Source organism: Mytilus californianus, unplaced genomic scaffold (assembly GCF_021869535.1).
Source record: "Mytilus californianus isolate M0D057914Y unplaced genomic scaffold, xbMytCali1.0.p SCAF_3, whole genome shotgun sequence".
In the NCBI taxonomy this organism is placed as follows: Eukaryota; Metazoa; Mollusca; class Bivalvia; order Mytilida; family Mytilidae; genus Mytilus; species Mytilus californianus.
This window is the reverse complement of record NW_026262679.1, coordinates 11,993,822-12,020,240: the sequence shown is the minus strand read 5'-3', so window position 1 is coordinate 12,020,240 and position 26,419 is coordinate 11,993,822. Positions and strand designations below refer to the sequence as shown.

General features: G+C 32.3%; 1 protein-coding gene across 3 annotated transcripts in view; it reads left to right on the top strand.

Annotated features, from left to right (window-relative positions):
* Nucleotides 1–26,419, top strand: part of LOC127732952 (E3 ubiquitin-protein ligase NEDD4-like) — a 100,395-nt gene that overhangs the window by 23,038 nt on the left and 50,938 nt on the right. For 2 of the 3 annotated variants that reach the window (XM_052242178.1, XM_052242177.1), the window contains 15 exons: nt 7,024–7,170; nt 7,577–7,699; nt 8,862–8,916; nt 9,816–9,868; nt 11,532–11,597; nt 12,018–12,124; nt 13,051–13,173; nt 14,631–14,752; nt 15,237–15,307; nt 17,959–18,054; nt 18,755–18,828; nt 22,027–22,147; nt 22,995–23,102; nt 23,508–23,677; nt 24,242–25,327. In XM_052242178.1, coding sequence (XP_052098138.1) covers nt 7,024–7,170; nt 7,577–7,699; nt 8,862–8,916; nt 9,816–9,868; nt 11,532–11,597; nt 12,018–12,124; nt 13,051–13,173; nt 14,631–14,752; nt 15,237–15,307; nt 17,959–18,054; nt 18,755–18,828; nt 22,027–22,147; nt 22,995–23,102; nt 23,508–23,677; nt 24,242–24,344 — 1,539 coding nt within the window. In that variant the 3' untranslated portion in view covers nt 24,345–25,327. Of the gene's footprint in view, nt 1–7,023; nt 7,171–7,576; nt 7,700–8,861; nt 8,917–9,815; nt 9,869–11,531; nt 11,598–12,017; nt 12,125–13,050; nt 13,174–14,630; nt 14,753–15,236; nt 15,308–17,958; nt 18,055–18,754; nt 18,829–22,026; nt 22,148–22,994; nt 23,103–23,507; nt 23,678–24,241; nt 25,328–26,419 lie in introns of those variants that run through there. The other variant, XR_007996525.1, reaches the window with a different exon arrangement.

Here is a 26,419-nt window from a genome sequence, read left to right as displayed (position 1 = left end):
GAATTGGTAATTTAAGGAAATTTTGCTGTTTTTGGTTATTATCTTGAATATTATTATAGATAGAGATAAACTGTAAACAGCAATAATGTTCAGCAAAGTAAGATTTACAAATAAGTCAATATAACCGAAATGGTCAGTTGACCCCTTTAGGAGTAATTGCCCTTTATAGTCAATTTTTAACCATTTTTCGTAAATCTTAGTAATCTTTTACAAAAATCTTCTCCTCTGAAACAACTGGGCCAAATTAAACCAAACTTGGCCACAATCATCATTTGGTTATTTAGTTTTAAAAATGTGTGGCGTGACCTGGTCAACCAACCAAGATGGCCGCCACGGCTAAAAATAGAACATCGGGGTAAAATGCAGTTTTTGGCTTTTAACTCAAAAACCAAAGCATTTAAAGCAAATCTGACATGAAGTAAAATTGTTTATCAGGTCAAGATCTATCTGCCCTGAAATTTTCAGATGAATCGGACAACCCGTTGTTGGGTTGCTGCCCCTGAATTGGTAATTTTAAGGTAATTTTGCTGTTTTTGGTTATTATCTTGAATATTATTATAGATAGAGATAAACTGTAAAAAACGATAAATGTCGGCAAAGTAAGATCTACAAATAAGTCAACATGACCGAAATTGTCAGTTGACCCCTTTAGGAGTTATTGCCCTTTATAGTCAATTTTTAACCATTTTTTCGTAAATCTTAGTAATCTTTTACAAAAATCTTCTCCTCTGAAACTACTGGGCCAAGTTAATTATAGATAGAGATAATTGTAAGCAGGAAAAATGTTCAGTAAATTAAGATGTACAAACACATCACCATCACCAAAACACAATTTTGTCATGAATCCATCTGCGTCCTTTGTTTAATATTCACATAGACCAAGGTGAGCGACACAGGCTCTTTAGAGCCTCTAGTTTTTTTCTTTTAAAATTTTCCATTTTAAGTTGGTTATTTCTGATTTATATTTAAAAGCAAATAATAATGATATGGTAGGAGATACACACCAAACAGGATGTGTAAATTATTATATAATAAGTATTGTGCAATAGCAAGAAATTTTCAATTGCATAGTATTGCACAATAGCAAGAAATCTTCAATTGCACAATATTGCGCAATAGCAAGAAATCTTCAATTGCACAGTATTGCGCAATAGCAAGAAATATCCAATATCACAATATTGCGCAATAGCAAGAAATTGTCAATTGTACAGTATTGCGCAATAGCAAGAAATATTCAATTGCACAGTATTGTGCAAAAGAAGATACTTCGTATAAATTGCTTATTTCTTGACAAATTTCAATGTGGTTTTATTCTTGAATTCTTGGGGTTCTTTTATATGCTGAATCTAACGGTGTATTAAGTTTTTGGATTTTGGGTCCCGTTTTTAAATTGGTCCACATTGAGGTCCAAAGGGTCCAAAATTAAACTTTGTTTGATTTCATCAAAAATTGAATTATTGGGGTTCTTTGATATGCCGAATCTAACTGTGTATTTAGATTCTTAATTTTTGGTTCCATTTTCAAATTGGTCTACATTAAGGTCCAAAGGGTCCAAAATTAAACTTAGTTTGATTTTAACAAAAATTGAATTCTTAGGGTTCTTTGATATGCTGAATCTTAGCATGTATTTAGATTTTTGATTATGGGCCCAGTTTTCAAGTTGGTCCAAAATTAAACTTTGTTTGATTTCAACAAAAATTGAATATATGGGGTTCTTTGATATGCTGAATCCAACCATGTATTTAGATTTTTGATTTTTGGGCCCCGTTATCAACTTTGTCCACATTGAGGTCAAAAGGGTCCAAAATTAAACTTTGTTTGATTTCATCAAAAATTGAATTCTTGGGGTTCTTTGATATGCTGAATCTAACCAAGTATTTAGATTTTGGATATTGGACCATAATAGGTGAATGTCCAATTTAAAATTTTTAAGTTCTTAGACCACATTCATTCTGTGTCAGAAACCTTTGCTGTGTCAAATATTTAATCACAATCCAAATTCAGAGCTGTATCAAGCTTGAATGTTGTGTCCATACTTGCCCCAACTGTTCAGGGTTTGACCTCTGTGGTCGTATCAAGCTGCGCCCTGCGGAGCATTTTATTAAAATTGGAGTAATCTTCCTTTGTCCATGATTATAGTTGAATCAACTTCAATCAATGCTTTATACAATGCAATGTTTAATTTTGACTTCCACTGATAAAACACAGATCAAGTTGAATTTGGGTAGTGTCACTTTAACCATTATTGAGTTAGGCCCTTTATAAATCGAAAGATTGTAAAATTTTTAGTTTCCATTCTGTAACTAAAGTTTGGCCCAACCAAACATTATGAAACCTATAAACAATATTCATTACCACAAAACTAAAATCAAGTAAAATTTTTTGTTTCTGTTTTCTAACTTTAGTTTGCCTCAACCAAATGTTATGAAACTTATACACAATGCTTATTACTACATAATGCAGATTAAGTACGAAATTTGGTGGCGACATTTTTACCATTCTTGAGTTATGTCCCTTTATAAACATAAAAATTGCTGAATTTTTCGTTTCCGTTCTCTAACTTTAGTTTGTCTCAACCAAATGTTATAAAACTTATACACAACCATTCTAGAGTTATGCGTGTTTACAAATAGAAAAATTGCTGAATTTTTATACGACCGCAAAAATTAAAAATTTTTTGGTCGTATATTGGTATGACGTTGGCGTCGTCGTCGTCGTCGTTGTCGTCGTCGTCGTCGTCGTCGTCGTCGTCGTCCGGCGTCGTCCGAAGACACATTGGTTTTCGCACTCTAACTTTAGTTTAAGTGAATGGATCTCCATGAAATTTCACCATAAGGTTCAATACCACAAAAGGAAGGTTGGGATTGATTTTGGGGGTTATGGTACCAACAGTTAAGGAATTAGGGGCCAAAAAGGGGCCAAAAATAAGCATTTTTGTAACTTTCAGACAATAACTTGTGTGTAAGTGTATGGATCTCTCTGACATTGTACCACAAGGTTCCATATCACAAAGGGAAGGCTGTAATTGATTTTGGGGGTAATTGCCTCAAAATTTTAGGAATTAGGGGCCAAAAAAGGGGCAAAAAACAAGCATTTTTCTAGTTTCATGACAATAACTTGTGTGTAAGTGTTTGGATATTTCTGAAATTGTACTACAAGGTTACATATCACAAAGGGAAAGCTGGAATTGAGTTTGGGGGTAATTGCCCGAAACTTTTAGGAATTGGGGGCCAAAAAGGGGCCAAAAATAAGCATTTTTCTAGTTTCCAGACAATAACTTGTGTTCAAGTGTATGGATCTCTCTGAAATTGTACTGCAAGGTACCATACCACAAAGGGAAGGCTGGGATTGAGTTTGGGGGTGATGAATCATAAGGGGGTTCAAAAAATTTGGGGGGGGGGGGATTTTTTTTTTTTTTTTTTTCTTTTTTTCCTTTTTTTTTTCTTTTAAAATTTTCCATTTTAAGTTGGTTATTTCTGATTTATATTTAAAAGCAAATAATAATGATATGGTAGGAGATACACACCAAACAGGATGTGTAAATTATTATATAATAAGTATTGTGCAATAGCAAGAAATTTTCAATTGCACAGTATTGCACAATAGCAAGAAATCTTCAATTGCACAGTATTGCGCAATAGCAAGAAATCTTCAATTTAACAGTATTGCGCAATAGCAAGAAATATCCAATAGCACAATATTGCGCAATAGCAAGAAATTGTCAATTGTACAGTATTGCGCAATAGCAAGAAATATTCAATTGCACAGTATTGTGCAAAAGAAGATACTTCGTATAAATTGCTTATTTCTTGATCAATTTCAATGTGGTTTTATTCTTGAATTCTTGGGGTTCTTTAATATGCTGAATCTAACCGTGTATTAATTTTTTAGATTTTGGGCCCCGTTTTTAAATTGGTCCACATTGAGGTCCAAAGGGTCCAAAATTAAACTTTGTTTGATTTCATCAAAAATTGAATTATTGGGGTTCTTTGATATGCCGAATCTAACCGTGTATTTAGATTTTTAATTTTGGGTCCCTTTTTTAAATTTGTCTACATTAAGGTCCAAAGGGTCCAAAATTAAACTTAGTTTGATTTTAACAAAAATTGAATTCTTAGGGTTCTTTGATATGCTGAATCTAAACATGTGTTTAGATTTTTGATTATGGGCCCAGTTTTCAAGTTGGTCCAAGTTGGGGTCCAAAATTAAACTTTGTTTGATTTCAACAAAAATTGAATATATGGGGTTCTTTGATATGCTGAATCTAAACATGTATTTAGATTTTAGATTTTTGGCCCAGTTTTCAAGTTGGTCCAAATTGGGGTCCAAAATTAAACTTTGTTTGATTTCAACAAAAATTGAATATATGGGGTTCTTTGATATGCTGAATCTTACCATGTATTTAGATTTTTTATTTGTGGGCCCGCTATCAAATTGGTTCATATTGAGGTCAAAAGGGTCCAAAATTAAACTTTGTTTGATTTCATCAAAAATTGAATTATTGGGGTTCTTTGATATGCCAAATCTAACCGTGTATTTAGATTTTTAATTTTGGGTCCTGTTTTTTAAATTGGTCTACATTAAGGTCCAAAGGGTCCAAAATTAAACTTAGTTTGATTTTAACAAAAATTGAAATTTTGGGGTTCTTTGATATGCTGAATCTAAACATGTGTTTAGATTTTTTATTATGGGACCAGTTTTCAAGTTGGTCCAAGTTGGGGTCCAAAATTAAACTTTGTTTGATTTCAACAAAAATTGAATATATGGGGTTCTTTGATATGCTGAATCTAAACATGTATTGAGATTTTAGATTTTTGGCCCAGTTTTCAAGATGGTCCAAATTGGGGTCCAAAATTAAACTTTTGTTTGATTTCAACAAAAAATGAATATATGGGGTTCTTTGATATGCTGAATCTTACCATGTATTTAGATTTTTTATTTGTGGGCCCGCTATCAAATTGGTTCATATTGAGGTCAAAAGGGTCCAAAATTAAACTTTGTTTGATTTCATCAAAAATTGAATTATTGGGGTTCTTTGATATGCCAAATCTAACTGTGTTTTTAGATTTTTAATTTAGGGTCCCGTTTTTTAAATTTGTCTACATTAAGGTCCAAAGGGTCCAAAATTAAACTTAGTTTGATTTTAACAAAAATTGAATTCTTCGGGTACTTTGATATGCTGAATCTAAACATGTGTTTAGATTTTTGATTATGGGACCAGTTTTCAAGTTGGTCCAAGTTGGGGTCCAAAATTAAACTTTGTTTGATTTCAACAAAAATTGAATGTATGGGGTTCTTTGATATGCTGATTCTAACCATGTATTTTGATTTTGGACATTGGACCATAATAGGTAAATTAAAAAAATTCAAGTTCTTAGACCACATTCTTTCTGTGTCAGAAACCTATTCTGTGTCAAATATTTAATCACAATCCAAATTCAGAGCTGTATCAAGCTTGAATGTTGTGTCCATACTTGCCCCAACTGTTCAGGGTTCGACCTCTGCGGTCGTATCAAGCTGCGCCCAGCGAAGCATTTTATTAGTTTCTGTTCTCTACTTAAGTTAGCCTCAACCAAATGTTATGAGACTTACACACAATGCTTATTACCAAAAAACTCAGATCAAGTTCAAATTTGGGTAGCGTCACTTTTACCGTTCTTCAGTTATGTCCCTTTATAACTATGTGATATGCAAGCGGGGGCATCATCTGTGTCCACATGTGGACACTATCCGCATTTTTTTATTATTAGATACTTGGAAATATGCAAATGGTTTTTGTGTCATCTTTAATGTAAATGTACTATATTTAAGCTGATTTAAGATTTTGTAAGGAGCGGTATTGAAATAAAATAATATTTCAAAGGCAAAAAATGAACTGGTCACCAAAGTGTACAACTTTCAGACTGGACATAATTTATTCACCGCCCTTATATTTGATATAAATGCTTTATCAAACTCAAAGAATGACATGTATAATTTGTCTTGAGATATCAAACTGAAAATTTGTCTTTAGATATCAAACTGAAAATTTGTCTTGAGATATCAAACTCAAAATTTGTCTTGAGATATCAAACTCAAAATTTGTCTTTGAGATATCAAACTCAAAATTTGTCTTGAGATATCAAACTCAAAGAATGACATGTATAATTTGTCCTGAGATATCAAACTCAAAGAATGACATGTATGATTTTTCTTGAGATTTCAAACTCAAAGAATGACATGTATGTTTTGTCTGGAGATATCAAACTCAAGGAATGACATGTATGATTTGTCTAGAGATATCAAACTCAAAGAATGACATGTATGATTTGTCTTGAGATATCAAACTCAAAGAATGACATGTATGATTTGTCTTGAGATATCAAACTCCAAAAATGACATGTATGATTTGTCTGGAGATATCAAACTCAAAGAATGACATGTATGATTTGTCTTGAGATATCAAACTCAAAGAATGACATGTATGATTTGTCTTGAAATATCAAACTCAAAGAATGACATGTATGATTTGTCTTGAGATATCAAACTCCAAAAATGACATGTATGATTTGTCTTGAGATATCAAACTCAAAGAATGACATGTATGATTTGTTCTGAGATATCAAACTCCATAAATGACATGTATAATTTGTCATGAGATATCAAACTCAAAGAATGACATGTATAATTTGTCTTGAGATATCTGACTATACAGTCACAACTGTTCATAATGCATATTAGGAACTAGCTATCATGAAAGATAAATTTTACTTACAGAATGAGTGATTCAAAACAGATCCAACTGATTAATGAGATAAAGGAAAGAATAGCAAGAATTTAATCATGTTCCCATTAGTAGGAAGAAGTCATATCTTCCACGAAGTTAACAAAAAAATTAACACAACACGTTATAAATTTACTGCGTTCTAACTTATATTCATTTTTTTAATCCTAATTTTTTGTGTGAAACTTTCTCTTGGAGTTCTTATTTTGATTTTTCATATACAAATGGATATTCAGATAAAAATTGTATTTATTTTACAGCGCCATAGTCATAGAACTGCAAGTAATAGTAGAGACAGTTCTCCAGCCAATACAGATGAAGAGCCACTTCCACCTGGATGGGGAATGGGGACAGCACCCAATGGCAAAGTCTTCTACATTGACCATAACAATAAAACAACTTCTTGGGTAGGTTAATAGAGGTAGCAATATGTAATACTCAAGGATCTGGAAACAGTCTTCTTTTCTATAATAAGCACCTGCTTTCCACAAATTGTCATGTTGTTTTGCTGTGCAACTGTTGATTAAAGTTCCATTTATGCCATGACTATTAGTATGAATTTGTCAGTTAGAAGAAATGAACAAACTTTGAAGTCCTCAAAAATGACCAAAATCATTTGACAAAATGACGCTTGATAATACTCAAAGTAAAAGTTGTCTAAAAATAAAATTTTTATAAACAAATAGTTTTTAGGATTCTTTTATTTATAATAGTGTAATAAGGTGTAAAGAAGTAATATTCTCTTTATTAATAGATTTATTAGTTATTTTAAAGAATATGAAAAGAATTTGATTGTCATTGATACAATTTCAGGAGGATCCCCGAAGAATCAACAGATCAGGAAGTATGCGGCTCCATTCTGTCAGTGACTCTCCTGGTGTAATGCAAAGACCATCATCTAATGAAGATCTTTTACAAAATTTAGGTCCTTTACCTGTAAGTTTAATGTGTTGTAGTTGTTACAAAGTTTAGGACCTTTACCTGCAAATTAGATGTGACTAGTTTAACACGGCTCTTGCCTTATTCAGAATCTTGTTTGTTTACATCTCTCAAATATCAAATATATTGTTCTTTGTGTAATATATCGTGATTTATTGTTCTTTGTATAATATGTTATGATATAATGTTCTTTGTGTAATATGTCATGATATATTGTTCTTTGTGTAATATGTCATGATATATTGTTCTTTGTGTAATATGTCATGATATATTGTTCTTTGTGTAATATGTTATGATATATTGTTCTTTGTGTAATATGTCATGATATATTGTGCTTTGTGTAATATGTCATGATATATTGTGCTTTGTGTAATATGTCATAATATATTGTGCTTTATGTAATATGTCATGATATATTGTGCTTTGTGTAATATGTTATGATATATTGTTCTTTGTGTTACATGTCATGCTATATTATTCATGTGTAATATGTCATGATATATATTATCTTAGAGATTAATACATGGCCTGTTCCATATCGCCGCAGGTATTATCACAAGACCCCCATATCAGACCCATATTTTGGGTAATAACCATCATTGTTAGTTTGAAGTGGACGATGTAAAAATTCCACGAACTTGTATTCTTTATTGACGTTATAAATAAAACTCTACGGAAACGCATTGTCAATGTTATAAACAAGGAGATATACGGTCAGTGACTGTTTATTATATATGAATATATGGTCAATGCAATTTGTCTGTTCAATAAGCACAGCAACAGTAATAAATCGATCACCCTCTATCATGTCTTTGTGTGTCAGATATTATTTGTAAACAGAAGACACCGGAAATATCGGAAGTAACTTGCGCGAGAGGCACTGTAACAGGTTATTTGCACGAATGGCCCCTGAGTTATCAGCCTGGGTTTGAATCGTATGCCTAGTTTACTTCCACTGGTTACACATATTCTTAATCTATCATATTAATGCTAAGTGTATGATGAATTAATAAATATCATGAATAATTACATATGAATAATATTCATGTGTAATAGGTCATGATATATTATTCATGTGTAAAAAGTCATGTTTTTTCTTTTCACATATCTATTGTTCTTGTGTTATTTGTCATTAATCAGTTATGGTTTTATGTTGCAGCCTAGTTGGGAAGAGAGAACCCATGCAGATGGTAGAGTGTTTTATATTAACCACAGTAAGTATTATTGGTCTGTTTAAAGTGTTTTATGTCCAGGTACAGGGTTTGACAGAGTGTAGAATTACAAGATAAACATTTATATGAAGTTCACCAGAAGCTTACATATTCAACTTGCTTTGTAAATAGTCATAATGAACACTCGAAATGAATTTGTGTGAAACTGTTGAACGATTAAAGTAAAATTTTACCATTTAAACTGAACACTAAAAATACTTGACTTATTGGAATACTGAGCTGTAAAGGCCACACAATTAAATTTTCCAAAGAGATTTGTTTTCTGTCCATTTCTTAAATTAAGAGCCGAGAAGGTTCAAGGTTAACCACAGCCTGCCAATTAAACTTACTGACAAAACTGATTGTTACTTCACTAGTAAGAGTCTGCCAATAAAACTTACTGACAAAACTGAGCCTGCCAACAAAACTTACTGACAAAACTGATTGTTACTTCACTAGTAAGAGCCTGCCAATAAAACTTACTGACAAAACTCATTGTTTTTTCACTAGTAAGAGCCTGCCAACAAAACTTACTAACAAAACTCATTGTTATTTCACTAGTAAGAACCTGCCAATAAAACTTACTGACAAAACTTATTGTTATTTCACTAGTAAGAGCTTGCCAACAAAACTTACTGACAAAACTGATTGTTATTTCACTAGTAAGTAGGCAGTCATATTAAACTGCACAAAGAAGAAAGTGGACTGATTTAAAAACATATATTAAAGTCCACAAAATAAAACCAAAAAGGTTAACTATACTCTGTATTTAATTTAAAATATGCTGGATTGTTCCTCAAAAACCTATACTAGATGTCACTTATAAATGTTTTGTTAATTAATCATTTTATTGTGTACTTTAAGTGAATTTGTGAAATGAAATGGATTTTGTATTTTTACAGACAATAAAACAACACAATGGGAAGATCCAAGATTAAAAAAATTAGGTGGTCCTGTAAGTATCTCTTATATTAAACACTGGTGACATACTGATTCTGAATAAAGAGTATAACTAACTTTAAACACTGGTGACATACTGATTCTGAATATAGAATATAACTAACATTAGACACTGGTGACATACTGATTCTGAATAAAGAGTATAACTAATATTAAACACTGGTGACATACTGATTCTGAATAAAGAGTATAACTAACATTAAAAACTGGTGACATACTGATTCTGAATAAAGAGACAAACATTAAACACTGGTGACATACTGATTCTGAATAAAGAGACTAACATTAAACACTGGTGACATACTGATTCTGAATAAAGAATATAACTAACATTAGACACTGGTGACATACTGATTCTGAATATAGAATATAACTAACATTAAACACTGGTGACATACTGATTCTGAATAAAAAGTATAACTAATATTAAACACTGGTGACATACAGATTCTGAATAAAGAGACTAACATTAAACACTGGTGACATACTGATTCTGAATAAAGAGTATAACTAATATTAAACACTGGGCCATGCTAATTCTGAATAAAGAGACTAATATTAGACACTGGGCCATGCTGATTATTTATTAATAGAATAGTGCATATCATTAGTTACCTTCATTTCTCCTTCAAGTTTGAAAGTAAAATAAGATGTTAATTTTGTCTTTCCTGCGATGAAAAGTCATGGAAGGCAGGACGTAGGTGTTGCTTTGCCGGCGGCTACGACAAAGATGGCTTCAACAATTTTGAGGCCCTGCCCCCTAGGTCATGGTCCAGTGACTGAATTAATTAGCAATTTTTAATGTCAAGTTTTCTGCTTAGGTCAGTTTGATAGGAACTATCAGTGATAAAACAATGATCTTTTCGATAAAGTTACATTACTTTCAGTACATATCATTTTGATTATTATTTCAAGGCCCTGGCCCCTAGGACTGAATTAATTAGAAATTTTCAAAGTTAAGTTTTCTGCTGAAGGCCATGTGATAGGAACTACTTGTGAAAGATCAATGATATTTTCAATAAAAACTTACTTCTATCAGTACATATCAATTTGATGACTATTTTGAGGCCCTGTCCCCTATGTTATGGTCCAGTGACTTTCAATTAACAAGCAATTTTAAATGTTTAGTTTTCTGATTAAGTTAGTTTGATAGGAAATACTTGTGATAGATCAATGATATTTTCTATAAAGTTGCAATACTATCACTACACTATCTGTTTGACAACTATTCTGAGGCCCTGTCTCCTGGGTCATGGTCCAGCAACTTTCATTTATTTAGCAATGTTGCTGTACTTCAGATTGTCTTTTTCTGAATTTTCTGCCGACAGGTGAGACATATCTCTGTGTCAACAGTTTATTCATCAGATTTTATTGATATTTTACCAAGTATTGGAGCAATTGGACTATTATTAAAATTTGAAAATGGTGCTGTTAAGTTGTGGTCCTTGAAGCAGCACCCTGATAAATTGAAATTAGAAAATGATGACGCATCACAATTTAAATAGAAATGATTTTAATATTGACAAAGATCAGTAGTGTTTGTATTATTATAATTATTTATACTAGTATTGAAAAGTTTACCAACAAAAACAGTATGTTATTTTACATTGTGTTGTTCTAAAAAAGACTCATTTATTTTTATTGGCTTTTTTTTATAGGCTGTTCCATATTCTAGAGACTATAAAAGAAAACATGATTACTTCAGGTCAAAGCTTAGGAAACCAGTAAGTAATTTAGTTAATAGTCGAACAAAATAATAATCTAAGGAAACCAGTAAGTAATATAGTTAATTGTTTAACAAGATCAATAAGTACTCAGATAAGTAAGTACTCCAGTTAGTAGTCTAAGGAAACCAGTAAGTAATTCAGTTAATAGCTTAGGAGACCAGTAAGTACTTTAGTTATTAGTCTAACTATATTAGGTAATATTAAAATCCGATTAATATGATTCCATTCAGATATAAAGAATGTATAAGGTTGACAATTCATAGACCAATTACAAACACCACCCCCCCTCCTCTCCCCAAAAAAAATTTGGTCTAGGTAACCAAGAATCATTTATTTTGCAATGTCATGCCACATTATTTCTAAATATGAGCTCTTTAGAACAATGGATCTGTGCTTTAAATATTATTTATATTTCAGCAAAATATACCAAATAAGGTTGATATAAAAGTTACAAGAGAAAGAATTTTTGAAGATTCCTATAGAGTAATTTCAAGCATTAAAAGAATAGATTTCTTAAAGGCCAGGTAAGTAGTTTAGAGTTTCATTTATATATCAGACACAAAAGAGACTAAAACAACTTCAGCATAAAGTTGTATTGACATAAATAGGGGTTTTACTTTCAGGTCAGCAGAGCTTGCTTTGAACATAATTTGTTTAATAAGAAAAATGAGAAATATGTACTTAATCATCTTGTCTTTGTAATTAAAAAATCATAAGTGAAAATTAAAGATGTTTAAGTGATATATGATTAAACATCTAAACATCAATATGGTTTCTTAACATCCAGTTGCAAATATTTCATGTATATTCAGGAAAACAAGTTAAGGATGTATGAATTTACCCTGTTATGTACTATATCAACATGTTGATTTGGATTTTTAATATACTAGCTCATAAGGTAACATTCTGATATAAGACAATTCACCTCTGTTTTGGGTTGTGCCAACCAGTCTTTGCTCTGACTCCTAAATAGCACATGGTTGATTATCAATCATTAGGAACCCTGAACTCCTGCACTTGTGGTAAGCACATCACCTAGAGACCATGCAGGGGTTGGTATTTTAATGATTTGAGAGTAAAAGATAATTAGACTGTTGTGCCACACAAATAGTAAAATGTCTACTCTTTTACATGGCAAAAGGTTAAATGATACCTACTGTAGAACAAAATGATTATCAGATTTATTTTTCTGTTTACGTAAATGTACTGTAAATTGAGAAATTATTGCGAGGTTTTTATTAATGGGAATAATGTGACTGAACTTGTATCACAATAATAAGAACTTGCATTCTTATATCTGATACATATAACTGTATGCAGATTTTCCTGAAATTGCAATAATTAATCTCGCATTTTAGTTCATTCTACAAAATTCGCAATGATAAATGCACGCAATAGTTTGTGAATTTACAGTACTTGTAAGAATACATTTGGCTATACTTTGTTTCAGGTTGTGGATAGAATTTGAAGGTGAAGTAGGATTAGATTATGGAGGTGTAGCTAGAGAATGGTTTTATTTATTGTCTAAAGAAATGTTTAATCCTTTTTATGGACTGTTTGAAAACTCTGCTACGTAAGTATACACATTATACCAATATTATGTTCATATCACAGAATTGGGTTTGTATGCCATGTTTACTCTGTCTGTCAAAATTTATTCCCTTATTTTGCTATTCCATTAAAATGTATGTGGAAGGGTAGGAAGGGACTTTCAAAATATTGCTACAACCAAGAATCATTTTTGTCTCGCCTTGACAGGGTCAAAAAGCGAGACATAGGTATGCTGTTTCCGGCGGCGCAGCCACAATGTATTAGTTTGTGATTAGGTCTAGTTCATGGTGAACCACTAGTGGTAGGTCAATGATATTTGGTATGCAGTTGTATTAGCATTGGCACATCTCATTACCATGGAGATTATTTGGCCCCACCCCCTCAGTCAAGGTCTATTGACTTTGAAACTTTTCATAGTTTACATGTATTAGTTTGTGATTAGGTCAGTTTATGGGGAACCACTAGTGGTAGGTCAATGATATTTGGTATGCAGTTGTATAAGCATTAGCATATCTCATTTCCATGGAGATTATTTGGCCCCGCCCCCTCATTCATGGTCTATTGACTTTGTAACTTTTGCTTAGTTTACATGTATTAGTTTGTGATTAGGTCAGTTTAAGATGAACCAATAATGTGAAGTCAATGATATTCGGTATGCAAATGTATTGGTATTTGCAAGTTTCATTTCCATGGAGATTATATAACCCCGCCCCCTAATTATGGTTCATTGACTTTGAAACTTTTACATAGTTTACAAGTTAATGTTTGTGTTTAGGTTTGTTTAAAGGGAACGACTTATGAAAAGTCAATGGTATTTGGTTTGCAGTTGTATTAGCATTGGCACATCTCATTTCCATGGAGATTGTTTAGCCCTGTACCTTCAGTCATGGTTCATTGACTTTGAATATTTGAATAACTTACATGTTAAAGTATTGCTATTTTAATTTCAACATTTGCATTATCAAAATAACAAAATAACAAATAGGCGAGACATATCTCTGTGGTAACAGTTTATTTAGATAATTTTGCATAATGGTAATAGATGCATACTGAAAAAAGACCCATGACCCACATTCAATAATTAAACTTCCGTTCCTACCCTCCCACATATATTTTAGTGGAATAGCCCTTACTTGAAACTAACAGATTTTCATATGTTATTTCTTTATATTTTTTGTCACTTTAGGATTTAGTGTTGTGGCAGATCTTGATGTGATAATCCCTGTTATCCAAACTTTTTAGATGTGATAATCCCTGTTATCCAAACATTTTAGATGTAATAATCCCTGTTATCCAAACATTTTAGAGCTTGACAAATTGTATAGATAGTTGCTATTGTTTTAGACCATATATGTTGACCGCTAGATTTCTTTGATTGTTTGTGTAAAAGGTTGCTATTTCATTGATGAATAGTCTGCAGCTTCTGTCGTGTTTTTAAAGTCGAGCATCTCATTATAAAAGAATTATTTATTTTTTCAGAGATAATTACACCTTACAGATTAATCCATTATCTGGATTATTTAATGAGGAACATTTAAGATATTTTGAATTCATTGGAAAAGTAGCAGGCATGGCAGTTTATCATGGCAAATTATTAGATGGTAAGTTCTAACTAAATAATTGTTGATATCTGATACAGGAAGTTGTCTCCCTTTGTCAGACAACATCTATATTACAATGGAAGGTGAACTTTGTCTCATACCACTGTAATTGTAACAGATTAAACACAGATAACTTTCAGTGTGGTATGAACTTAATTAATATCTAAGGTGTCTGGCATTAGAATGGTCGTGCTAGAAGTCTGATGATGAAATGACAAAAGTTCAAAAATTAGATGGTATTTACTGATGAACTGGTAAAGTAATGATTAGTTTAAAATGACTTAACAATCTATGTAAGAATTGGTATTTCAGTCTCAGAGTGTTTGTTATTTGTTTTTTTTTGAAGATAATTAATCAATTTTACATTAAGAATGACATTTTTTTAAGAGATAATACATGTATGGAACTTTTCTTCAAATCTGAGAACTGACGTACATGGCAGTTATTGTCATCTTTTAAATTATATTATGTCTTTTTCTTTCAGGATTTTTTATTCGTCCTTTTTACAAGATGATGTTAGGAAAAACCATGTTATTACCAGATATGGAATCTGTGGTAGGTGTCACTATTATGTTTTACACATTGTAACATCAATTGTTAAATAGGATGTTTCTTTATATATCATTAAAGCAGTTAAGATTGAGTATGATTTTTATGGAAATTATCTTAAGTCTGGAAACTAACAACCTTTCAATAGCATCAAGCTAAACCATTTCACAAGTGGATCAGTTTGAACTGCAGCTTAGAAAAATATTTTGGCAAATTGGTACTGTGAAAGGGCAAATTCTTTGGAATAGGCCCAGTAAAGTAATACATATACCATTAACACTTCAATGATTTTTATTGTAGCATTTTATTACTGCAGGAGAAAGCAATATTAGACCAATTTCTGAAAACGTCAACTTTAATGTATTTTGCACAAAGCTGTCGAAAGGCTCGGGAAACCTTGCACCTTCCAAGTTTCAAAACCTATAATAAGGCCACACCAATTCGATTTCTAGTTCTATGGATTTTCTCGCTCCTTTTTTGGAGAAATTGACTTTTCAATAAAAAAAAAAAATACCGCTTCCGCAAATATTTGGTGTGCATGCCACTCCAAAATTAGTTTCTCCTTGAAATTTTTTTTTTGGATACATAGAAGCTTTTCTGTTGCATATATTGCTCCGATCGTTTCAAACGCACATATGATAAGTAGATTTGTAAATAAAACGTCAAAAATCGGGATGCAAACATGCAGTTGTGTCAGCTCATTGCCGTGGACAAGTAATTATTGAACACACAGTTATCTGAAATGCTTCTAGTTTTACCTTTGAAGATCTGTTCCAGGAGACAAAATCAAAATCTTTCGTTGGATGACCCCAATCACATCAATATTTGTTAGAACCATCGTCATCCCCGATCCTTGTTTCAACAGGCATAGACCTATCTATCTTCGATGAAATTAATTGTTTATTCCCATGAACGTTTTAGCTCACCTTGCCTGAAGGGCCAAGTGAGCTTTTCTCATCACTTGGCGTCCGTCTTCTGTTGTTGTCCGTCATTGTCGTCCGTCGTCGTCATCGTTAACTTTTTACATTTTAAACTTCTTCTAGAGAACCACTGAATGGAATGAAACCAAACATGGCATGAATGTTCCTTATGAGGTGCTGACCAAGTGTTGTTACTTTGAAGCCGATCCATCATCCAAGATGGCCGCCAGCAGGGGACTTAGTTTAACATAGGACCCTATGGGAAATACATACAAATGTCTTCTTTTAGAGAACCACTGAATGGATTGAAACCGAACATGGCATGAATGTTCCTTATGAGGTGCTGACTAAGTGTTGTTACTTTGAAGCTGATCCTTCATCCACGATGGCCGCCAGCAGGGGGACTTCCTTTAACATAAGACCCTATTGGAAATACATACAAATGCTTCTTCTAGAGGTGCACTGAATGGAATGAAACCAAACATGGCATAAATGTTTCTTATGAGGTGCTGATGAAGTGTTGCTACTTTGTTGCTGATTTACTGTTCAAGATGGCCACCAGGATTTTTTATTAAATTACAGGGCCAATATCAAACCAAATTTGGCCTCACTCATTATTAGGGTATCTGTTATGATTTTAATCTATTTTAACATGATTTCCAAAACCAAAGTAGAATCAGGTGAGCGACACAGGCTCTTTGGAGCCTCTAGTTAAAAGATCACAGAAGTATTTGATTTTGATGAAACCCCATATCCCCTTGTTAGTCTTTTGGCATGCAAGCAGAACTCTTTTGTTAGGGGGAATTTAAAGAGTTTCAACGAGACCAAGGTGGTGGTATTGTGATTGGCATGCTCATAATAATTAGGGGTGTGTAATTGGTTCAACCACTTCTAGTCAAGCTAAAGAGTTTTAAATGCATTGCAGCTTTTAAGAGCAAAAGGAAAGAGTATTTTGCTCAGTCAGAATAATCCATGTGAATGCAGAGACAGGGATTTTAAGGGAATATTTTGATACATTGGAATCTACATTTATAGCAACATAACTATCTGACTCAGGATGTTGTTTTAGTACAAAGCAAGAAATATTCACCTCACTCCTTATTTTGATCCTAAATATGGATAAATAGTTCCAACTGGATGTCAAGCAGCCAATAAACAATCATTACCATATAATGAAAACTATCAAATATCTTCCAGGGGCATTTTTTTGGATACATACACATATTTCAATTTTATTCAGCATGTGTCATTTACCTAACTAACGTACTTCCTCTTATAAAACTACATCTGCTATGCTTCCTAAATATATATTTGGATTTAAATGAAAATTCATGCAGACAAAGCTTACTTGAAGAAAATAACCAAATTCAACTAAACCACGGTGAGACAAGAAAGTCTGGTATGGTACAGGCACCAATAAATCAATTATATGCATCAGAGCATCTGTTTCTCCTTGTTTTTCTATGAAGTAACCCAGTTATAACATGTACATAAATTGTACAACTTCTAAATCACACATTTTTTTTGAAATTATACGACTCGTTTCACTTGTAGAGCACATGCCTCAAAAAAATTCATTTTCAAGAAAAAAATAACAACAAAATTTCGCTCACTCGCCCCATATTTTTTGGAGCTTTTATCTGAAGAACTAGACATCAAATTGGTGTGGCCTAAAGATTTTTTTCTGAAAGTGACCTAACCTTTTATGTATAAATGTTTACCATGTTTATATTGTAGGATTCAGAATATTATAATTCATTATGTTGGATCAAAGACAACGATCCTATAGATTTGGACCTAAGATTTTCTGTTGAAGAGGACTATTTTGGAGAGGTAGGTTTGATATCAATGTCTTTTAAAATGGCTTAAATAAAAAATTAAATTTCAATACTGTACAAATAGATATATAAGTTGCAATTTCAATGTATAAACTTTTTGATGGGGAATAAATTCCAACATAAACAATAAGTTAGTTCTTCATATCAATAGTATTCCTTTTTTACAAACCATATAGCTGGGAATATTTTCATGCATTTTTCAAGATAGCCAAATAACCAAAAAACTGTTGTGCGAAAATGTCCCCTTTAACAGTAAACAGGATTAATTACATGTCTTGATCTGCACTGCAGAAGATAACAAATTAAGTCAGAGTACATAACTTTTGGTCACCAATTCATATATAATTACTTCTTTTTTTATATTTATATTCTTTGTTTTCTTATTATTTTTTTTGTCAACAGTCAAAATTCTATAGAATTGACATTTACTTCTTTTTGATGATTTAAAGTATTGATTTTCCACCTGAGAAATATAAAATGCTTCATTAACATTTGAATAGTCAAAACAATTATTGTGTTTAAAACATCCAAACAATTTTTGTTTTGCTTTTGAATTGACAAAATCTTAACAAAAATAATTTCAAAGTTCTTTCATAAATATGACTTTATATAAAATATTTGGAGAAGAAACATTTGTGGTATATAATGATGTCATAGGATTAAAAGTTATGAGAATATGACTTTTACATACATAGGTGACAGAAAGAGAATTAAAGCCTGATGGAGCAAACATTGTAGTATCAGATAAAAATAAACTGGAATATATTCAGTAAGTAGGATTTCATTCTAGATACTTATGATGAAACAGTTTTTTTTAACATGATTATATAGTGCTAAAAATATTGTTTGAATGCAGCATAGTTATAAATACAAAAAAAATAGATACCTTTCATCCACTATCAGGTTTTTATACGACCGCAAAAAAAATTTTGTGGTCGTATATTGGTATGACGTTGGCGTCGTCGTCGTCCGGAGTCGTCGTCCGAAGACACATTAGTTTTCGCATTCTAACTTTAGTTTAAGTGAATGGATCTCAATGAAATTTTATCATATGGTTCAATACCACAAAAGGAAGGTGGGGATTGATTTTGGGGGTTATGGTACCCACAGTTAAGGAATTAGGGGCCAAAAAGGGGCCAAAAATAAGTATTTTTGTAACTTCCAGACATAACTTGTGTGTAAGTGTATGGATCTCTCTGACATTGTACCACGAGGTTCCATATCACAAAGGGAATGCTGGGATTGATTTTGGAGGTAATTGCCTCCAAATTTTAGGAATTAGGGGCCAAAAAGGGGCAAAAAACAAGCATTTTTCTAGTTTCATGACAATAACTTGTGTGTAAGTGTAAGGATCTCAATGACATTGTATCACAAGGTTCCATATCACAAAGGGAATGCTGGGATTGATTTTGGGGATAATTGCCTCCAAATTTTAGGAATTAGGGGCCAAAAAGGGGCAAAAAACAAGCATTTTCATAGTTTCATGACAATAACTTGTGTGTAAGTGTATGGATCTTTATGAAATTGTACTACAAGGTTCCATATCACAAAGGGAAAGCTGGAATTGAGTTTTGGGGTAATTGCCCGAAAAGTTTAGGAATAAGGGGCCAAAAAGGGGCCAAAAATAAGCATTTTTCTAGTTTCCAGACAATAACATGTGTTCAAATGTATGGATCTCTCTGAAATTGTACTGCAAGGTACCATACCACAAAGGGAAGGCTGGGATTGATTTTGGGGGTAATTCCCTCAAAATTTTAGTAATTAGGGGCCATAAAAGGGCAAAAAAACAAGCATTTTTCTAGTTTCAGGACAATAACTTGTGTGTAAGTGTATGGATCTTTATGAAATTGTACTGCAAGGTTCCATATCACAAAGGGAAAGCTGGGTTTGAGTTTGGGGGTAATTGCCCTAAACGTTTAGGAATTTGGGGCCAAAAAGGGGCCAAAAAACAAGCATTTTTCTAGTTTCCAGACAATAACTTGTGTTCAAGTGTATGGATCTCTCTGAAATTGTACTGCAAGGTTCCATACCACAAAGGGAAAACTGGGATTGAGTTTGGGGGTGATGAATCATAAGGGGGTTCAAAAAATTGGGGGGGATTTTTTTTTCCTTTTTTTTCTTTAAAATTTTCCATTTTAAATTGGTTATTTCTGATTTATATATAAAAGCAAATAATAATGATATGGTTTGAATTGGTAAATGAAAAATTTTTAAGTTCTTAGACCACTTTCATTCTGTGTGAGAAACCTATGCTGTGTCAAATATTTAATTACAATCCAAATTCAGTGCTGTATCAAGCTTGAATGTTGTGTCCATACTTGCCCCAACTGTTCAGGGTCCGACCTCTGCGGTCGTATCAAGCTGTGCCCAAGAGGAGCATTTTATTAAAAGTTTACTTTACATGAGGGGCGGTAGGAGGGGTGTCATCCCGAATTCCGCCCAAAAAAAGTATTCTTTCTGGATCCCAAAAAATTAATCATTAATTCCTGAGTTTGATATGTGTAAATTCCAAATTCCCACAAAAATAAAGGCCCAATCCCGACGTCCAAAAAAGGTCCTTCGGCCCCTCATATATGGCTTCTTAAAGGGGCACTAGATACGAGATATATAAAAAATCTGAAATAGGATTTCTTTTGTTCAATCATTAATGAAAGTGAAATAGTGAAATGATAATTCGCTTTTAGCAGCAAGTATGGTTCAATTTTGACAAAATAAGCTAAGAAACATTGAAGATTAATTATTCACTTGCAAGTGAATAATTCGACCTCATTTAATCTATATTCATGTGAACTTCAATTTAACCCCTTAGCTAGAGATGGATAACGCACGAATCGTGCGTGGTCAGTCATTTAAAGGAAAAGAATGTCAACACTGAAATTGAAACAAAGGTAAATCATTTGATTGACTGATTCGATTGACAAAAAATCATTCTTATACAGGTAAAAACGATGATTAATATATATTTTTAATATATAATATGAAATTAAATAGACCTAGAAAAATCCAATTGCACAAGTTCGCTTAATCTATTTATATCTATATTTATGTTTATATACCTTATATGGCCATCGGAGGTTTTCGGAGGTCAACTCGATAGTTAATTAGATGGCGTTTAGACTGAAATACACACGAAACGAAGCTACATATTATCGAGCCCATGCTCTGTAAATTGTTTATTTTAGACTTTTAATAATTTGGATAAATGTTTTACATTGTTATAAATCAAATATGAGAATTTGAGTCAAATCGGTGCACATGAATTTGACAGCTAGTGCCCCTTTAATATACCAAAAGTTCAGCTTTTAGCATAACTTTTAAATCAGTAATATTGAACATACTAACTATACGTAGTAAGATAATTGTTTGCAAACTGTTGTAAGAGTATAATATTCAATTCATATATCTTAGTGGCACAAGGTCATTTGACATTAGAAATGTATGATAATGCATTAATCAACACATAATTATTTAGAGTATGTTTTGTTATGCCCCCGCTGCAGTTTTAAATCCCTGCGCACATCCCGAAATAGTTTGCCTCAGCCAAATGTTATGAAACTTATACACAATGCTTATTACCACAAAACACAGATCAAGATTGAATTTGGGTGCAGTCATTTTTACCGTTATCAAGTTATGCCCCTTTACAAATGGAAATTGCTGAATTTTTCTTTCTGTTCTCTAACTTAAGTTCGCCTCAACCAAATGTTATGAAACTTATACAATACTTATTACCACAAAACACAGATCAAGATCAAATTTGGGTGGCATCACTTTTACCGCTCTTCAATTATGTCCCTTTAGTACATTGCAACCGGGGGCATAATCTGTCCCACGGACACATTATCCATTTATTAAGTTATTGTTTTGCAATTCAAAATACTTCTATATTTATTGAAAATGTTGTTATCCTTTCTGGATAATACTTTGTCAAAAGTTTAGATATAGTGTTTATGACTTTATTTTACAGTTTGGTTATACTATGGAGATTTGAATCGAGAATCCGTGAACAGATGGGAGCTTTCCTAAAGGGTTTCTATGCTCTTATACCTAAAGATATGATTCAGATATTTGATGAAAATGAATTAGAGGTATATTATTATTTTTTTCATGGAGACCATTATTTTTTCTATTGTACTTCTGCTGTGTTTTTTATTATCAGTCTGTTGACAGTAGATGTGACATATCCCGCATTACCTAGAGAACCCAAGTCAAAGAATAATATCATGCAGACTTTGTCTCATAGTAACACGTATTTCATATCATTTGATGTATAACATTTGTAATCTAATTTTGAGGCTGTTTACTATTTTTTTTAAAGTTTATAAAAGTATAACACCTGATTTTATCACTATTGAGTAAAAGCTTTACATTCCAAAAACTCTTTGTTTTATGTTGCATTGGTTTTGATAGGATTACCAGTGATTTTCTTTCCAGATCCAGATTTTTGAATTGGGCTGGGGCTTACAATTTGATTAATTAACGTTTATAAGATAAATTAACACTTAATAAATTTGGTTTGTCCTAAGTGCTTTTCTAGATTTACCGTCAGCAGGAACGCTGAAGATCAAACATTAGAAAGCCATTGATGTATAAATAGTTGTGCAACTATATGACCAAATGGACGTAAATTTAATAGCCAAAATCATCTCAAGTCAACTTTGCCTGAGTGAATTTGGACCTAAGTTTCTTAATAATTTCTTAGTTTATCAACAGAAAATTTAAGAATTGTATATTATAAATCATGTCGGGGGAGAAGCATGGATAACTGGGCTGATGAAATCCTCCAGGACTAAAAGTGATCAAGCAGCCACAATGATATAGTGCTAGAAAATAAATTAAGGCTTAAGGATTCGAAGTGCTATTATTGATAAATTGGGTTTACCTTCAATAGGAACGTTAAAACTGAATAGAATTACATGTAATCCTTTTTTGTAGTTACTGATGTGTGGTTTACAAGATATTGACGTCAATGATTGGAAGTCCAACACAGCATACAAAGGAGAGTACAACCCTAATCATCCTGTTATTCTACACTTCTGGAAGGTAAGTTATAAAGGAGAATACAACCCTAATCATCCTGTTATTCTACACTTCTGGAAGGTAAGTTACAAAGGAGAATACAACTCTAATCATCCTGTTATTCTACACTTCTGGAAGGTAAGTTACAACTAATCATCCTGTTATTCTACACTTCTGGAAGGTAAGTTACAAAGGAGAATACAACCCTAATCATCCTGTTATTCTACACTTCTGGAAGGTAAGTTACAAAGGAGAATACAACCCTAATCATCCTGTTATTCTAAACTTCTGGAAGGTAATTTGATAAATATTGGTGAATCTTTGACCTATTCTTGTTTCAAAATTCCAATAGGGAACATATTTTACATTATTGTAGTAAATAAACACTTTTTAAGATGTTTTTATTTTTGTTTAATTTGTCATTTGCAGGCTATTTACTCCATGAACAATGAAACTCGTGCCAGATTGTTGCAGTTTGTGACAGGTACATCACGAGTTCCAATGAATGGTTTCAGAGAGCTATATGGAAGTAATGGACCTCAGTTATTTACCATTGAAAAGTGGGGCAACCCTAACCAGTTTCCTCGAGCTCACACATGGTAAGGCTTATATCTCATTAGTGTAAATAGAGACTTGTTGCTAGTTTGTATAAAGTCAGTATCATATCTTGTTTTAAAAAAAAATCTCAAGTTAAGACAAAAATAAGAATTAGGTATTATTTTCTCAAAAGGCATATTTGAAAAACACTAATTAGTGATTGATAAAACAAGATAGCTGGTTTCAAGAATATTCAAATTGATGATCAATTTACAATGTGCTTCCTTTAAATACATAACTTTTGTCATGAAAATAAAAGATTGTTTTGAATCATTTATTATAAATTTTACTAGGTTAAAAAAAGAAGAGCAAGAATATATATATAAGTACTGTGAAAGTCCTTTGCTCATAAAAGGACAAAAAGGAGTATGAAATATCTGAAAATTTCAAGTGAATATTTTTTTAATCTTTGATTTTGCTTAGATATCTTAAAATAAGCTTCTGCAAGATTTTTTTGTTATTTTGACTTGCTAGTCAATACAAAACAGACTGACGATGATAATTTTTTAAGGAATTCTGGCCTGATCTCTATAAAAACATTTAAAATCATCCTTTTTTTATTGTAGCTTTAACCGCATTGACTTGCCACCATACAATGATTATCATGACTTAAGGAAGAAACTTTTAGAAGCAATAGAGAACACAGAAGGCTTTGAAGGCGTGGATTAGCTGTTTATAAAACCATAGGACTTTAACATTACAATGGGACCTGACCCATAGTACTATTAACATTACAACAGGACCTGACCCACAGTATTATTAGTGCTATTCATTCCCATGTTAGTGACTTGTTAAATGTGATAATTGGGTTGATGGATTAAAGTCAGTAAATAAGAAAGGGATGTGATATAAACACTTTACATCACAAGTGAACTTCTTTTATTGTGTTGTAGATCTTGTACTTAAGTTTTACTTTCTTTACAAAAATACTATGTAATTACCTCATGCATGTGTTTTTATACGACCGCAAAAATTTTTGCGGTCGTATATTGGTATGACGTTGGCGTCGTCGTCTGGCGTCGTCTGAAGACACATTGGTTTTCGCACTCTAACTTTAGTTTAAGTGAATGGATCTCTATGAAATTTTACCATAAGGTTCAATACCACAAAAGGAAGGTTGGGATTGATTTTGGGGGTTATGGTACCAACAGTTTAGGAATTAGGGGCCAAAAAGGGGCCAAAAATAAGCATTTTTGTAACTTCCAGACATAACTTGTGTGTTAGTGTATGGATCTCTCTGACATTGTACCACAAGGTTCCATATCACAAAGGGAATGCTGGGATTGATTTTGGGGGTAATTGTTTCAAAATATTAGGAATTAGGGGCCAAAAAAGGGGCAAAATACAAGCATTTTTCTAGTTTCATGACAATAACTTGTGTGAAAGTGTATGGATCTTTCTGAAATTGTACTACAAGGTTTCATATCACAAAGGGAAAGCTGGAATTGAGTTTGGGGGTAATTGCCCGAAACGTTTAGGAATAAGGGGCCAAAAAGGGGCCAAAAATAAGCATTTTTCTAGTTTCCAGACAATAACTTGTGTTCAAGTGTATGGATCTCTCTGAAAATGTACCACAAGGTTCCATATCACACAGGGAATGCTGGGATTGATTTTGGGGTGATGAATCATAAGGAGGTTCAAAAAATTTGGGGGGGGGGATTTTTTTTTTTTTTTTCCTTTTTTTTCTTTTTTTTCTCTTTTTTTTCCTTTTTTTTTTCTTTTAAAATTTTCTATTTTAAGTTGGTTATTTCTGATTTATATTTAAAAGCAAATAATAATGATATGGTAGGAGATACACACTAAACAGGATGTGTAAATTATTATATAATAAGTATTGTGCAATAGCAAGAAATTTTCAATTGCACAGTATTGCACAATAGCAAGAAATCTTCAATTGCACAGTATTGCGCAATAGCAAGAAATCTTCAATTGCACAGTATTGCGCAATAGCAAGAAATATCCAATAGCACAATATTGCGCAATAGCAAGAAATTGTCAATTGTGCAGTATTGCGCAATAGCAAGAAATATTCAATTGCACAGTATTTTGCAAAAGAAGATACTTCGTATAAATTGCTTATTTCTTGACCAATTTCAATGGGGTTTTATTCTTGAATTCTTGGGGTTCTTTAATATGCTGAATCTAACCGTGTATTAAGTTTTTGGATTTTGGGCCCCGTTTTTAAATTGGTCCACATTGAGGTCCAAAGGGTCCAAAATTAAACTTTGTTTGATTTCATCAAAAATTGAATTATTGGGGTTCTTTGATATGCCGAATCTAACTGTGTATTTAGATTCTTAATTTTTGGTTCCGTTTTCAAATTGGTCTACATTAAGGTCCAAAGGGTCCAAAATTAAACTTAAGTTTGATTTTAACAAAAATTGAATTCTTAGGGTTCTTTGATATGCTGAATCTAAACATGTATTTAGATTTTTGATTATGGGCCCAGTTTCCAAGTTGGTCCAAATCGGGGTCCAAAATTAAACTTTGTTTGATTTCAACAAAAATTGAATATATGGGGTTCTTTGATATGCTGAATTTAACAATGTATTTAGATTTTTGATTTTTGGGCCCCGTTATCAACTTTGTCCACATTGAGGTCAAAAGGGTCCAAAATTAAACTTTGTTTGATTTCATCAAAAATTGAATTCTTGGGGTTCTTTGATATGCTGAATCTAACCATGTATTTAGATTTTGGATATTGGACCATAATAGGTGAATGTCCAATTTAAAATTTTTAAGTT